Source organism: Lipotes vexillifer, unplaced genomic scaffold (assembly GCF_000442215.2).
Source record: "Lipotes vexillifer unplaced genomic scaffold, Lipotes_vexillifer_v1.1 scaffold1699, whole genome shotgun sequence".
Taxonomy (NCBI): Eukaryota; Metazoa; Chordata; class Mammalia; order Artiodactyla; family Lipotidae; genus Lipotes; species Lipotes vexillifer.
Window position 1 is genome coordinate 1,511,457 of NW_006796961.1, and position 14,439 is coordinate 1,525,895.

Below are 14,439 nucleotides of genomic sequence, written 5' to 3' on the forward strand. Positions count from 1 at the left end.
GTTCTCCATGTTTGACAGACATCAGTCACCGGCCAACACTGGAAGGGGTGGGGAGGGAAGTGAAGCCCTGTCCCCGTCCCCCCTCAAAGAGCCGTGTCAATCCGGACTAGGGTGGTCCCCTAACTCCTCCATGTCTAGGTCAGCTTGGCCCAAATCTGAACCAAGGGTGTCCCCTGGTGGCCATGCATGTTATCTGCACCCATCAGGTTAGGGGGTGGGGGGGTGCAGGGGATGGTGGGCAGCCCAGTGGCCCTACCTGAATAGAAGGGCAGAGAGGACAGGCCAAAGTCAACACAGAACCCAGAGACGGGAAGCCAAGGTCCAGCAGCAAGGACCCAGACCCAGAATTCAGAGCCTGGAATCCAAATCCCAGAATCTAAAACCAGATCTCAGAATCCAGAATCTGAATCTAGATCCGAGATACCAAGATCTAGAATCCAGATCCAAGAACTCAGGACCCAGAATCTAAAATCCAGGTCCAAGCGTCCACAATCCACAATCCAAAAATCTAGATCCTATCCTCCAGAATCTAGAATCAAGGACCCAGCGGGAATTCCTTGGCAGTCCAGTGGTTAGGACTTGGCGCTGGCACTGCCAGGGCCCGGGTTCGATCCCTGGTCAGGGAACTAAAAATCCCACAGGCCACATGACGTGGCCAAAAAAAAAAAAGAAGTAGAATCAAGAACCCAGAATCCAGATCCAAGAACCCAGAGCCCTCCTCAGAGCCAGCTCCCTGCCTTCCCCAAGTCCCCCACATTAGAGCCCTGCCAGCAAGGGTTGGTGAGGACAGGAACAAACCGAAGGGGCAGGAGAGGAGCCCTGCAGTGACTACACAGAGCCTCTCCCAGCTGCTGCCCCTGTGCATTCACAAACACACACATACACACTTCGACAGGATCTTATACACAGACCCACACACCCAAACATACAGCCTGTGACCATCAGGTGTACAGCACCACACACCCTCAGATACACATGCACAATCACATACACACACACACACACACCATCACACACCATCACACACACCATCATGCATTCACCCAGACACACCATCATGCAAAGACACCTGGAACTGCCATACGCTCCTCTCCCAGCACATGAACACACGCCCATCTGTGTACCCACATGATCTCAGAGCTGCCCCCCAGCCCTGGCCATCCCCAAGCTCAGACACACAACCACCACGCCCAGAGACACACAAAAACCCATGACTCCCAGCCCTGCACGCAGATACGCTCACTCACAGAATTGTGGAGGCTGGCACACACACACACACGCACACACACACGAACTCTCCCAGGCACAGAGAAGCCCCGTGCCTTGGCAGCCACGCAGCCCCTGGGAACGGGACCCCCGGGACGGGGCTCACCGCACACCCTCATGCCCACCCCAGCCCCCCCACCCCGCCTGGCCGGCTGGCGGGCTTTAATACAGATGCCAAACTCGTAATTGTAACTGAGGGTGACAGGGTCACCTTGAGCCCCAGATGCTCGCGCGGTGACAGATGGCGTTGGCAAACCTGATTATCGGCCCCTGTGCCAGCGCCTGTGGCACCTGCATTCCCCGCCCCTCCCCCGCTCCCCCAGCACTCATTACCCACCCATTACTGGGCCTGAGGGGCGGGGGTGGGGGCCGGCTGGCATTGCCCGGGAGGGGGCAGGGACTCTGGGGGCCCCCCTGGCACCAAGGTTCCCAGCTGGCTCCCCGGCTGGCAGGAGGTGGGCACAGCTGAAGGGGGGGAAAGCAGGCGCCTCATGCCTGCCAGAGAGAGGGGTGCTCGCGGTGCCAGGGCTGAGCTGCCCACTCGGACACTGCTTGGGGTTGGCACAGAACCCTGGAGGGAGGAGGGAGAGTATGCCCCCTACTCTGTGGGCCCCTGGTGATCACCCCCCACTTCAGGACCCTTGGAGCAGGGGCTTGGGAGCTGCCTGCCTGGCCTGTTCCCACCCCTCTGTGCAGGCCTGTGAGGTCAGAGGTCACAGGCTCCCACGCCCCGCTGGCCCATCTGTTTCCTCGGGTCCCTGCCTCCTGCTCCCCTCACCTGGAGCCTTCCTTCCTGAGGCAGGAAGAAGGCTGAGGGGGGCCTGGCCAGCCCCCCGCCCTGCGCTCCGGGGGGCATTTGGAGGCAACCCTGACAGCGCCACATGTCCCCGCGTCTGTGCCAGACGGGCCCATCTGCTAGGGCCCTGGTTCCAGCCGCCCAAAGCCAGGCTGCCCTCGTCCACTGCAGACCCTGAGCCCAGCTGAGGAAGGAGCACCCCCTGATGCCCACGCTCCAGCACAGGGCCACCCACTCCCAGGAAACCCCAATTGGAGAAATACACACACACACACACACACACACACACACACAAATAAACTTGGCCAACCTTTATGGTTCCTATAAATGCCACACTGGGCATGGTGCTGTGTGGAGACTCAGGGGGGTGGAGGGACAGGAGGGGCAGCTGGGGGCACGTGTGTCCTGCCTCTGACTCGGGGAGCCCAGGTTTCCCCCAGGAGCTCCGTCTGCCTCCCGGCCTTGGTTTCTCGGGATCGCTAGGACCACTGTGTCTCCTAGTCTGGGTGGGGCCATCTATCTTCCCTGCAGCTGGGAAAGTCTTTGACTCATTCTGGGAGAAGAGGTCCAGCTTGGTGGTTAAAAATAGAAACCACCATGCCTTGGGTTCAAATGCCACCTCTGCCATGCACTGCTGTGTGACTCTGAGTGAGTGACTTTGCCTCTTGGGACCTACGTTTCCTTTTCCGTAAAATGTGATGCTACTAACCCCTATGTCATGGGGCTGCTCTGAGGATGACATGAGTTAGTACTTATCAAAGACTTAGAGCAGGGTCTGGCAAACAGTGAGTACTCAATAAATATGCACTTTGACTATGAGTGGTCCACCCCCATGGCTGGGGCTGTGCCTGGTGTCCCTAGGAGCAGGGTGAGGACTCTGGAGACCTATCTGGCTGTCCCTGCGTCCCTGGTTGCTGGACCCAGTGTGCATGGTCCAGGTTGGCGTCTTTCTCAGCCTGTCTTCCCCCGTCTCTCCAAGGTGCATGCATCTGTGTGTCCATTCGTGATGCTCAGCTCATGCCTTTGGTCCGCACTGACACCCCTCAACCCACACAGTGGACATCCTTCACCTGGCGACGGGAGGCTGGGCTGCCCGCCCAACACCAGAGGACCACAGGGGCCCAGCGCATGCGAGCGGGCACACAGCTGTTGCAGAGGATGAACGGGGATGTAGAAAGAGGAGCACTGGCCAAAGCAGAGGTGATTGAGGAGGTAGACAGCCATGCAGCCCAGCCGGGAGAGCACCTGGGACCAGAGGTGAGTCGAGGGCAGTGGAATCTGGAGCCAGAGACTTCATCCTACCTAGAGAGGCATGGATGCCTGGGTTCAAATTCTGACTCTGCCATCTGCTGGCTGTGTGCCTTGGGGCAACTTACTCAACCTCTCTGGGCGTCAGTTTTCTCACCTGTAAAATCATCAAAAGTTCAACCAGGAAAAAAAAGAAAACCACTCTAAGGTGAGGGACAATAGGAAGGGTGGTATTCCAGGATCCCTGGGGGAGGATTCAAAAGAAAACCCTTAGCTCATTACCTGGCACACAGTTGGCACTCAGTAAATGCTAGTTCTTCCTATGATCGCCTCCACCTAAGTGGATCTATCAACTTGCTCCCAGATCATGGCCCTTCTCTGTTTAAACCCTGCACCCCACATCCGCCCTCCCGCCTCCACATCTCCCTGCCCTTCCCCCTGTCACTGCCCCAGCCACCCTGGTCTCCTCGATGTCATTTCTCTCTTTCTTTCTTTTTTATTTACTTATTTTTTGATGTGGACCTTTTTTTTTTTTAACATCTTTATTGGAGTATAATTGCTTTACAATGGTGTGTTAGTTTCTGCTGTATAACAAAGTGAGTCAGCTATACAGATACATATGTCCCCATATCTCCTCCCTCTTGCGTCTCCCTCCCACCCTCCCTATCCCACCCCTCTAGGTGGTCACAGAGCACCGAGCTGATCTCCCTGTGCTATGTTGCTGCTTCCCACTAGCTAGCTATTTTACATTTGGTAGTGTATATATGTCCATGCCACTCTCTTACTTCGTCCCCTCCCTGTGTCCTCAAGTCCATTCTCTACGTCTGTGTCTTTATTCCTGGATGTGGACCATTTTTAAAGCCTTTATTGAATTTGTTACAATATTACTTCTGTTTTATGTTTTGGTTTTTTGGCCCCGAGGCATGTGGGATCTTAGCTCCTTGACCAGGGATCATACCCGCACCCCCTGCATTGGAAAGAGAAGTCTTAACCACAGGACTGCCGGGGAAGTCCCCCTTTTTAAATTTTTTGGCCGCACCATGCAGCATGTGGGATCTTAATTCCCCAACTAGGGATCAAACCCGAGTCCCCTGCATTGGAAGCACGGAGTCTTAACCACTGGACAGCCAGGCAAGTCCCTATTCTTTCTTTCTTTCTTTTTTTTTTTAATTGAAGTATAATTGATTACAAAGTTGTACTAATTTCTGCTGTACGGCAAAGTGACTCAGTTACACACACACATATATATATATATTCTTTTTTTATATTCTTCTCCGTTATGGTTTATCCCAGGAGATTGGATGTAGTTCTCTGTGCTATACAGTAGGACCTTGTTGTTTATCCATTCTAAATGTAATAGTTTGCATCTACCAACCCCTAATTCCCACTCGATCCTTCCCCCACCCCCGTCCCCCTCAGCAACCACAAGTCTGTTCTCTATGTCTGTGAGTCTGTTTCTGTTTTGTAGATAGGTTCATATTTTAGATTCCACATATAAGTGGTATCATAGGGTATTTGTCTTTCTCTTTCTGACTGTACTTAGCATGATAATCTCTAGTTGCATCCTTGTGGCTGTAAATGGCATTATTTCATTCTTTTTATGGCTGAGTAATATTCCATTGTATATATGTACCACATCTTCTTTATCCATTCATCTGTTGATGGACATTTATTTTGTTTCCATGCCTTGGCTATTGTGAATAGTGCTGCTATGAACATAGGGGTGCATGTACCTTTTTTTTTTTTAAATAAATAAATTTATTTATTTATTTATTTATTTTTGGCTGTGTTGGGTCTTCGTTTCTGTGCAAGGGCTTTCTCTAGTTGTGGCGAGAGGGGACCACTCTTCATCGCGGTGCGCGGGCCTCTCACTGTCGCGGCCTCTCTTGCTGCAGAGCACAGGCTCCAGACGCGCAGGCTCAGTAGTTGTGGCTCGTGGGCCCAGTTGCTCCGCAGCATGTGGGATCTTCCCGGACTGGGGCACAAACCCATGTCCCCTGCATTGGCAGGCGGACTCTCAACCACTGCGCCACCAGGGACTCCCGCATGTATCTTTTTGAATAATAGTTTTGTCCAGGTATATGCCCTGGACATGTGGGATTGCTGGATCACATGGTAGTTCTATTCCTCGCTGTTCTTTCAATGCACCAAACTTGTGCCTCTGCCTCCGGGACGTTGCCCCTGCTGCGCCCTCCACCTGGACTTCTCTTCCATCCACCCTTCCCAGAGCTCATTCCAACTCATCCTTCCTTCCTCAAAAGCACCCCCAAGACAAATTTCACCTTCCTGGTAATCTTTCTCCTAGCATCCTCATCTCTTTCTCCAGGGTCTCATAGCAATTTATTGTTATGTCTCTTTGGGGGATTGTTAATGTTCCTCTCTCTCCCAGAATATTCACTACCTGAAGACAAGGACTCTTTCTGTCTTGCTTATGGCTATAGCCCCAAGAGGTGCATCATAACAAAAGCTAACACTTGCTGAATCCTAACACCGTGCCGAGCCCATGCTGCTCACCTTTGAGGAGCTTCCTCCTCCCCACAATGGTTCAAGGCTGGAACCATTAATATCCCCATTTACAGATGAGGAAACTGAGGCTCAAAGAAGTCCCTTGCTTGCCTAAGACTACACAGCTGCCGAGGGGTCTGCTAGCCCTTAGAGCATCCTTGTGCCCCCCTGGGAGAGTTGCAGCTCTGGGAGAGGGTACACAGCTGGATCCCAGGTCAGGGGTCCCCTCTGCTGTGTGCAGTGTGCACGGCTGTATGGGGCAACTGAGGCAGCTGGTCCAGGGCTGTGCAATACCACCGAGTTGTCTGGATTCGATGAAGGTTTGCTGAATTGATAACAAGCCAAGGGGTCTTGGGAACTGACACCCTGGTAAGCATGGTGCCAAACACTTTGCATGAGTTCTCAACTATTATTAACTGCCTTTTGCAAAGGTGGGATTTGAGGCATAAAGAAGGAAAGCCACTTGCCCTGTGTCACACAGAAATCAGCAGCTGAGGCAGAAGTTGAACTTAGGTACACCTAGCTCCAAAACCTGGGCCATAAACAACACGTGGTATGAATTATCAAAACCTTTATGGAGCGCCAACTGAATGCAGCTGTAAGAGTGCTTCCCTTACCCCTCTCATTCAGGCTGCCCAATAGCCCTTATTCACTCATTCATTCATTCATTCATTTAACAAATACTTAGTGCCCACTGTGTCTGGCTCTGCTCAAGAGCAGGGATGGGGCTACAGAAGTGAACAAGATATAAATATCTCTGCCCGGGCTTCCCTGGTGGCGCAGTGGTTGAGAGTCTGCCTGCCGATGCAGGGGACACGGGTTCGTGCCCCGGTCCGGGAAGATCCCACATGCCATGGAGCGGCTGGGCTCGTGAGCCATGGCTGCTGAGCCTGTGTGTCTGGAGCCGGTGCTCCGAACAAGATATAAATATCTCTGCCCGGGCTTCCCTGGTGGCGCAGTGGTTGAGAGTCTGCCTGCCGATGCAGGGGACACGGGTTCGTGCCCCGGTCCGGGAAGATCCCACATGCCATGGAGCGGCTGGGCTCGTGAGCCATGGCCGCTGAGCCTGCATGTCCGAAGCCTGTGCTCCGCAACAGGAGAGGCCACAACAGTGAGAGGCCCGCGTACTGCAAAAAAAAAAAAAAATCAATTTCATTTGTTAGGTGATGATGTGAACTACAGCGAGAAATAAAGCAGAAAGGGGGAACATTTTAAAACAACATCTGAGTAAAAACCTGGAGGAGGTGAGAGAAGGAACCATAGAATGCTGGGGGTGGGGAGTGCTAGAGGCAAAGGGAACAGCCAGTGCAAAGGACATGAGGTACACATAATGTTGGTGTGTCTGGAGAAAAGCAAGATGGCTGGTGCAGCGGGAGGAAAGTGGGTGAGGGGGAGAGTGGGAGGAGGTAAGGGCAGGAGATGACAGGCATTTTGTGCAGGGCCTCGTAGGCCACAGGAAGGACTTGGACGTTCACTCTGAGTGAAGTGGGAGCCATGGAGGGTTCTGAACAGAGGAGGGATGTGATCAGACTCAGGTGTTCCCACATGCCCTCTGGCCACTAGATGGAAAACTAGACTCAGGAGACAGGGTGGCCATAGCAGAAGCTGGGAGACCAAGATGGCAGCACTTGCATTGGCCCAGGTGGGAGATGCTTATGCCCCATCTTACAAGGGAGAAAACGGAAGATCAGAGACATTTGGGTGAAGGATGCAGGGTTGACCTCAAATCTGTCTGGTGCCACAGCCTGTGCTCTATCAACACTGAAACCCAGCCCTCTCCTTCCCATACTTGAGTGAAGGGCACAGCTTTGCACATCTCCTGGGCCACTTCCTGTGGGTCCAGTGGCAGAGACAGTGATGGCCACATCCTGCCCATGCTGCATCCTGCCTGTCCCCAGTTGCCCAGTTTTCTGCAGGCCCAAGAAGGCCTTCCAGCTGCCGAGGGCAGAGGATGGCACTGGGAAAGCTGGGGCCCCTTGACCCAGAGACTGGGTCTCATTGGCAGCAGCCTGGGGCTGAGCTGGGAGGCCTAGGGGTCCAGGCCTCCCTGAGCCTGTGGGCAGCCAGGCCCCACTGAGCAGGATCAAGAGAGTGGTCAGCTGGCTGAGGATCATCTGTTTGTCTGTCTTTCTGTGTGTTGGTCAGTCTGGGACTGGGCTCAGGGTCCTGGGCAGCCAACCCTGCTGTCTGGTAGGTGGAATCTGTGCTCTCTAGATCCCCCCCCCTTTTTTTTTTTTGGCTGAGCTGCGTGGCTTACAGGATCTTAGTTCCCTGACCAGAGATTGAACCGGGTCCTAGGCAGTGAAGGCGCTGAGTCCTAGCCACTAAGGGCACCAGGGAACTCCCTCCAGATCCACCTTTTTTTTTTTTTTTTTTAAAATAATTTATGGTTGCGTTGGGTATTCGTTGCTGCGCGCAGGCTTTCTCTAGTTGCAGCGAGCAGGGGCCACTCTTCATCGCAGTGTGCGGACTTATTGCGGTGGCTTCTCTTGTTGCAGAGCACAGGCTGTAGGCACACGGGCTCAGTAGTTGTGGCTCACAGGCTATAGAGCGCAGGCTCAGTAGTGTGGCGCACGGGCTTAGATGCTCCGCGGCATGTGGGACCCTCCCGGACCAGGGCTCGAACCCGTGTCCCCTGCATTGGCAGGCGGACTCCCAACCACTGGGTCACCAGGGAAGTCCCCAGATCCAACTTTTTTGTTGTTTGCTTTGTTTTGTTCTTACTGTTCATTTATTTATGTATTTGGCTGTGCCGGGTCTTAGTTGCAGCACTCAGGATCTTAGTTGTGACATGCGGGATCTAGTTCCTTGACCAGGGATCAAACCCTGGCCCCTGCACTGGGAGCATGGAATCTTAACCACTGGCCCACCAGGGAAGCCCCCAGATCCACCTTTAATGGCTTGCCCCCAACCTGGGTAACCTGGGAGGCACCTCTGCAAACCCGCAATAGGAAAGAGAGTAAACCCCTTACCTGCTGGGTTCCCACCCCTCCCCCTAGCCTGGCAGGGGATCTGGGGGCTGGGCTTTCCAGTTTGTCAGCTGTGGAGACCAGAAAGGAAAGGTGGAGAGGCAGGGGCTTAGGGGCACAATGCTGAATGCCCTAAGGGACTCCTTTCCCATCAGGGCCCCATTCTTCCATTTAGCAAACTCAGACTTTGCAGTTATGCTTCTCAGGCTTCAAACTCAACACTGAAACTCCCTGGTTATGCAATCTCAAGTCCCTAAACCTCTCTGGGCCTCAGTTTCCTCTTCTGTAATATGGGGATAACAACAGTCCCTACTTGGGGGAATTCCCTGGTGGTCCAGCGGTTAGGACTCGGTGCTTTCACTGCCAGGGCTAGGTTCTATCCCTGGTTAGGGAACTAAGATCCTGCAAGCCTAGAGGCACCAGCAAAACAAAACAAAAAATAAAACAGAAAAGGCAGTCTCTGCTTGGTAGGGTTGTTCTGAAGACTGGAGATGATTTATGTAAGGAGCTTCAGACAGAGGTTGGTACACAGTAGCACCACGAATAAGCTATGATTAATAAGCTATGCATTAGAGGCCAGGAATAAGTCTGAGCCCTGGGGATACAGGAGGACAACACAGAAAATGGGTCCTCGCTGCCACAGACTTTACGTTGTAGAAAACAGATAACACAAGATAAGATGATTTCAGAGTCTTAAGTGTTACGAAGATCCTAAAATGGGATGTGCCTGGGCTTCCCTGGTGGCGCAGTGGTTGAGAGTCCGCCTGCCGACGCAGCGGACGTGGGTTCGTGCCCCGGTACGGGAAGATCCCACATGCCGCGGAGCGGCTGGGCACGTGAGTCATGGCTGCTGAGCCTGCGCGTCCGGAGCCTGTGCTCCGCAACGGGAGAGACCACAACAGTGAGAGGCCCGCGTACCGCAAAAAATAAATAAATAAAATAAAATGGAATGTGCCTTAGAGGAATCGGGGTGGGGGTTTCTGACTCCAGGGTGGTCGGGGAAGGTCTTTCTGTGGAAGTGACATTTTTGCAGAGACCCTAGGTGCTGTGGGAACAGCCCCGTGGGGAGTGCTGGTTGGAGTGCTGGAAGCACATAAACAGCCCCGTCCCAGGATTTGGGGCCCTGGAGGCGCCTGGGGGTTCCAGTCCTGGCCCTGGCACCTGCGCGGCCCCCACCTCACGCCCAGGTGAGGAGCTGTAGGCCCCAGGGCCCTGAGATGCTGCAGGGCCGGTCCTTCCCGTGCCCCCCGGAGCTGCGAGTGCGATGGGGTGCGCTTGCCCTCTGGCGGCAACTCTCAGGATTGCACGGCGACCGTGCCCTGGACAACTGCCTCCCGGACGCCTCACCTGGAGGTGCGCGGGCAACTCCCACTGACCCCAGTACATCCGAGCCCCTGAGCGTCCCCCAACCAGCCCTTCCGCTGTCCTCTAGACGCAGCTAATGGCAGCGCTGTCCTGCCAGGTGCTGAGGCTCCAAACTTGGCAGCATCTTTAAGCCCCCTCTTTCTCTGACTCCACCCCCTCCCCAATTTGATATGACTGCAAGTCCCTTCCACTTCAGAATCTACCCAGAATCCGCCCATTTCTCACTCTCTCTTCGGTCCCCAACCTGGACATAATCCTCATTATCTCCCACCTGAACCAGTGCAGTCCCTCCGCCCTGGTACCCCAGCTCCCGCCTCCTCCCTCTCTCAAAGTCTGTTCCTCCGACAGCACCCAGAGGGCTCCTCCGGGAACCACCTCACTGAGATTAACAGCCAAAATTCTCCCTGAAGCCCAGCAGGCCCCACCCTGTGTGCTCCCATCACCACCCCACCCTCGTCTCTCCGCACTCTCTCCCCGTTTTCTCACTCCCTCCAGCCACGCGGACTTCTCTCTTCCGTAGACTCACCCGGGCATAATCCCATAATCCCACACAGTTGTTCGGGGCTGCGACACTCTTGAAGTTTCAGCATGGAAAATATAGCTAAGAAAAATGAAGTTAAAAAATTGCACAGGAAGGTGCTGACGTTTGGGGGAAAAGGGATAAGAATTTACAGGTACAATTTTTTAAAATTTATTTATTTATCTATTTATTTTTGGCTGCATTGGATCTTCGTACGTGCTTTTTTCTCTAGTTGCAGTGCGAGGGCTTCTCATTGTGGTGGATTCTTTTGTTGGGAGCACGGGCTCTAGGCGGGCGGGCTTCAGTAGTTGTGGTTCACGGGCTCTAGAGCGCAGGCTCAGTAGTTGTGGCGCACGGGCTTAGTTGCTCTGCAGCATGTGGGATCTTCCCTGACCAGGGTTCGAACCCGTGTCTCCTGCGTTGGCAGGTGGGTTCTTAACCACTGCGCCACGAGGGAAGCCCCTACAGGTACAATTTAATTGTATTTGCACACTGAAAAGAGCAGCAGGATTCTCCTCTTGGGGAGGGACATTTAAATAGGCAGATGAGATGGGGGGGTGGAGGAGGGAGGGGGCGGTGTCCCTTTAGAGTTTAAAAATTCAATGCAAAAAAAAAAAAAACCTTAAGAAAAAAGCACAAATGAAAGCAATCAATACCTTTGTTCTGCCCCTTGTTTTTTAAGTGATTTGGGGCATTCAAGTAAGTATAGATAAATATATGATAGGTATAGATAAGTATATAGTAATATATATATAAGTAATATAAATATATAATATAGAGAGATAAAAATATAACAAACACCTCTGTACTCATTACCACAATTAAGAAATAAAAGATCACAGATATGAGAGAAACTGACTCTATACTTGTCCCTAATCCCTGAATTTGCCAATTATAATCCTCAGGCCTGTATTCATAGTTTTACTGTATATGTGTCCATTCAGAAAAGATACATAAAATTGTTTTGTTTAAAACAATATACACGGTATCTGAATGTATATATCCTTTTAACTTTCATCTGTCCTGCCCTTCAGTATTTCACTGCACATATATACAGCCCAATTTTTTTCTCCATTATCCAATTTTTTTTTTTTTTTTTTCGGTACGCGGACCTCTCACTGCTGTGGCCTCTCCCGCCGCGGAGCACAGGCTCCGAACGCGCAGGCCCAGCGGCCACGGCTCACGGGCCCAGCCGCTCCGCGGCATGCGGGATCCTCCCGGACCGGGGCACGAACAAGCGTCCCCAGCATCGGCAGGCGGACCCTCAACCACTGCGCCACCAGGGAAGCCCCATTATCCAATTTTTTAACCATCACAACAATCCTGCAAAGAATATTCTGGAACGTAGCTTTTTTTCACCTAGGTTTTTGCACTTACTCTATCTGCGAGAGTTTGCTCCTTATCAGTGGTTCACATTCCTGGCTGCACATTAGAGTCACTTGTAAATGAGGAATCGATGCCCAGAATCTGCTGCAAATCAATTACTACATTGGAATCTCTGGGGATGGGACCCAGGCAGTGATGTTTTAAAAAAAGCACCTCAGGCCTGCTGTGAACCCACGGGCTGCATCGTTATATACAGCAGTAGATCTCAAGCTTGAGCCCCACATCAGCATCACCTGGAAGGCTTTCGCGCAGATCTGATTCTGGGATGGAGCCTGAGAACCTGCATTTCTAATAAGTTCCCAGGTGATGCTGCCACTGGCCTGAGGACCACACTTTGAGAACCATGACACAGAGAGCGCCTTTATTCTTTTTTAACATCTGCATAGTACCCCATTGTATGGATAGTAATTTCTTTGACAAGTCCTCTATTCTTAGACATTTGGGTATTTTTCATCTTTCATTACTACAAAAAAAAATTGCCCATTGTAAGTCAATTATATTTCAATTTAAAAAATTTAATTGCCTACAACAGAATATCATTCAGCTATAAAAAGGAATAAAGTATTATATTAATATGCTAGGGCTGCCATAACAAAGTACCACAGACTGGGGGTCTTAACAAACAGAAATTTACTTTCTTACAGTTCTGGAGGCTAGAAGTCTGAGATCAAGGCATCACCACAGTTGGCTTCTTCTAAGGCCTCTCTTCTTAGCTTGTAGATGGCCGTCTTCTCCCTGTGTCTTTACACGGTCTTTCCTCTGTGTGTGTCTGTGTCCAAATTTCCTCTTTTATAAAAATACCAGTCATACTGGATTGGGGCCCACCCTAATGACCTCATTTTAACTTGACACTTTTTCGACATATGGTCACGTACTGAATGTTAGCACTTTAACATATGAATCTTGGGGGGGACACAACTCAGTCCATAACAAGTACTGATACATGTTACAGTATGGGTGAACCTCAAAAACATGCTAAGAGAGACTTCCCTGGTGGTCCAGTTGTTAAGACTCTGTGCTCCCAGTGCAGGTCACACTTAGATTTATTTGGCACAGCCAAATAAATAAATAAAACCAACTAAGATAAAGAATCCATACACAAGTAGTCACATCATGTATGATTCCATTTACATGAAATGTCCAGAATGGGCAAATCCATAGAGACAGAAAGTAAACTAGTGGTTGCCAGGGACTGGGTAGGGAGGGGGACTAGAGAGTGACTGCTTAATGGGTACAGGTGATAGAAATGTGCAAGAAGTTAAATAGAGGTGGTGGTTGCATAACATTGTGAGTAGACGAAATGCCACTGGATCGTTCACTTTACAGCGATTCATTTTATGTTGTGTGACTGTAACCTCAGTTTAAGGCCTGCCCTCAGAAGCCACTTTCCCATTACCATTTGGTACCTGCTGGGTGCAGAGAACTCCAGCCAGCAGCTGAAATTCAACCCAAGCTGGTTTGACATCAGAGTGCCTACTTTTAACCTCTAAGCTCTGGTTCCCAGCTTAAAACTCAGAGTGGTTCCCAAATTTTCTGGTCTGGTAGGAAACTGTAGCTCAGATGTCCCACACCTGGCTGCCTATCGGCTGCATTCCAGGCACTTTCTTCCTCCTTTGCCTCCACTATAATTATTTGTTTGTCTCACCCACAAGACTGTGAGCTGTTTGAGGTCAGGGACTGTCTCTGCTTCATTTCCTATCTCTTCAAAGGTCCAAGGAGCCAGGGAGGCGTCCACTGAGTTAAACCTGAATGACAAGAAAAAGCCCACCGTGTCTAGATCCTGGAGACAGTTCTAGGCATGATAACAGCAAAAGTAATGAAAAGGTCAGGGACCATGTGGCCCCTTCTGCCTCTTAATGGGTCTTCCTGCTTCTACATGTTGCCCCGCTCAATATCTTTTCTGCTCAGCAGCCAGAAAAGAATTGTAAGTCATATCCATTACTGCTCTGCTCAGAAACCTCCCATGGCTCCCCATTGCCCTTGGAATAAAACCAGAACCCCTCACCATGCCCTATAATTCCTGCGTGGCTGGCCCCTGCCTAACACTATTCATTTTACCACCGCCTTCAATCATTTTCATTCACTGGACCTCAACCACGCTGGCTATCTGTCCCTCAGCAAACCCTGGGGACAGACTTGTTGAGCACCTCAGGGAAATGTCCCCGTGGGCACATGGGGACACAGACAGGGAAGCTTACTGCAGCATCATTCCTGCAATCAAGAAAAATTGGAGGGACTTCCCTGGTGGTGCAGTGGTTAAGAATGTGCCTGCCAATGCAGGGGACGCAGGTTCGATCCCTGGTCCTGGAAGATCCCACATGCCACGGAGCAACTAAACCCGTGCGCCACAACTACTGAGCCCGGGTGCCTAGAGCCTGTGCTCC

General features: G+C 51.6%; 1 protein-coding gene and 1 non-coding gene across 2 annotated transcripts; one reads left to right on the plus strand and one right to left on the minus strand.

The window, feature by feature from the left end:
* The first annotated feature begins 554 nt into the window (after positions 1-554).
* Positions 555-626, plus strand: TRNAA-GGC (transfer RNA alanine (anticodon GGC)). Its single transcript has one exon. It is a non-coding gene; the product is annotated as a tRNA-Ala (tRNA).
* A 2,451-nt stretch (positions 627-3,077) lies between these two features.
* DAND5 (DAN domain BMP antagonist family member 5) lies at positions 3,078-7,929 on the minus strand. Its single transcript, XM_007469084.1, is given in 5 exon segments — positions 3,078-3,125; positions 3,127-3,229; positions 3,231-3,307; positions 7,605-7,674; positions 7,676-7,929. Coding segments are annotated over 5 exon segments (552 nt in total).
* Between the last annotated feature and the right edge of the window lie 6,510 nt (positions 7,930-14,439).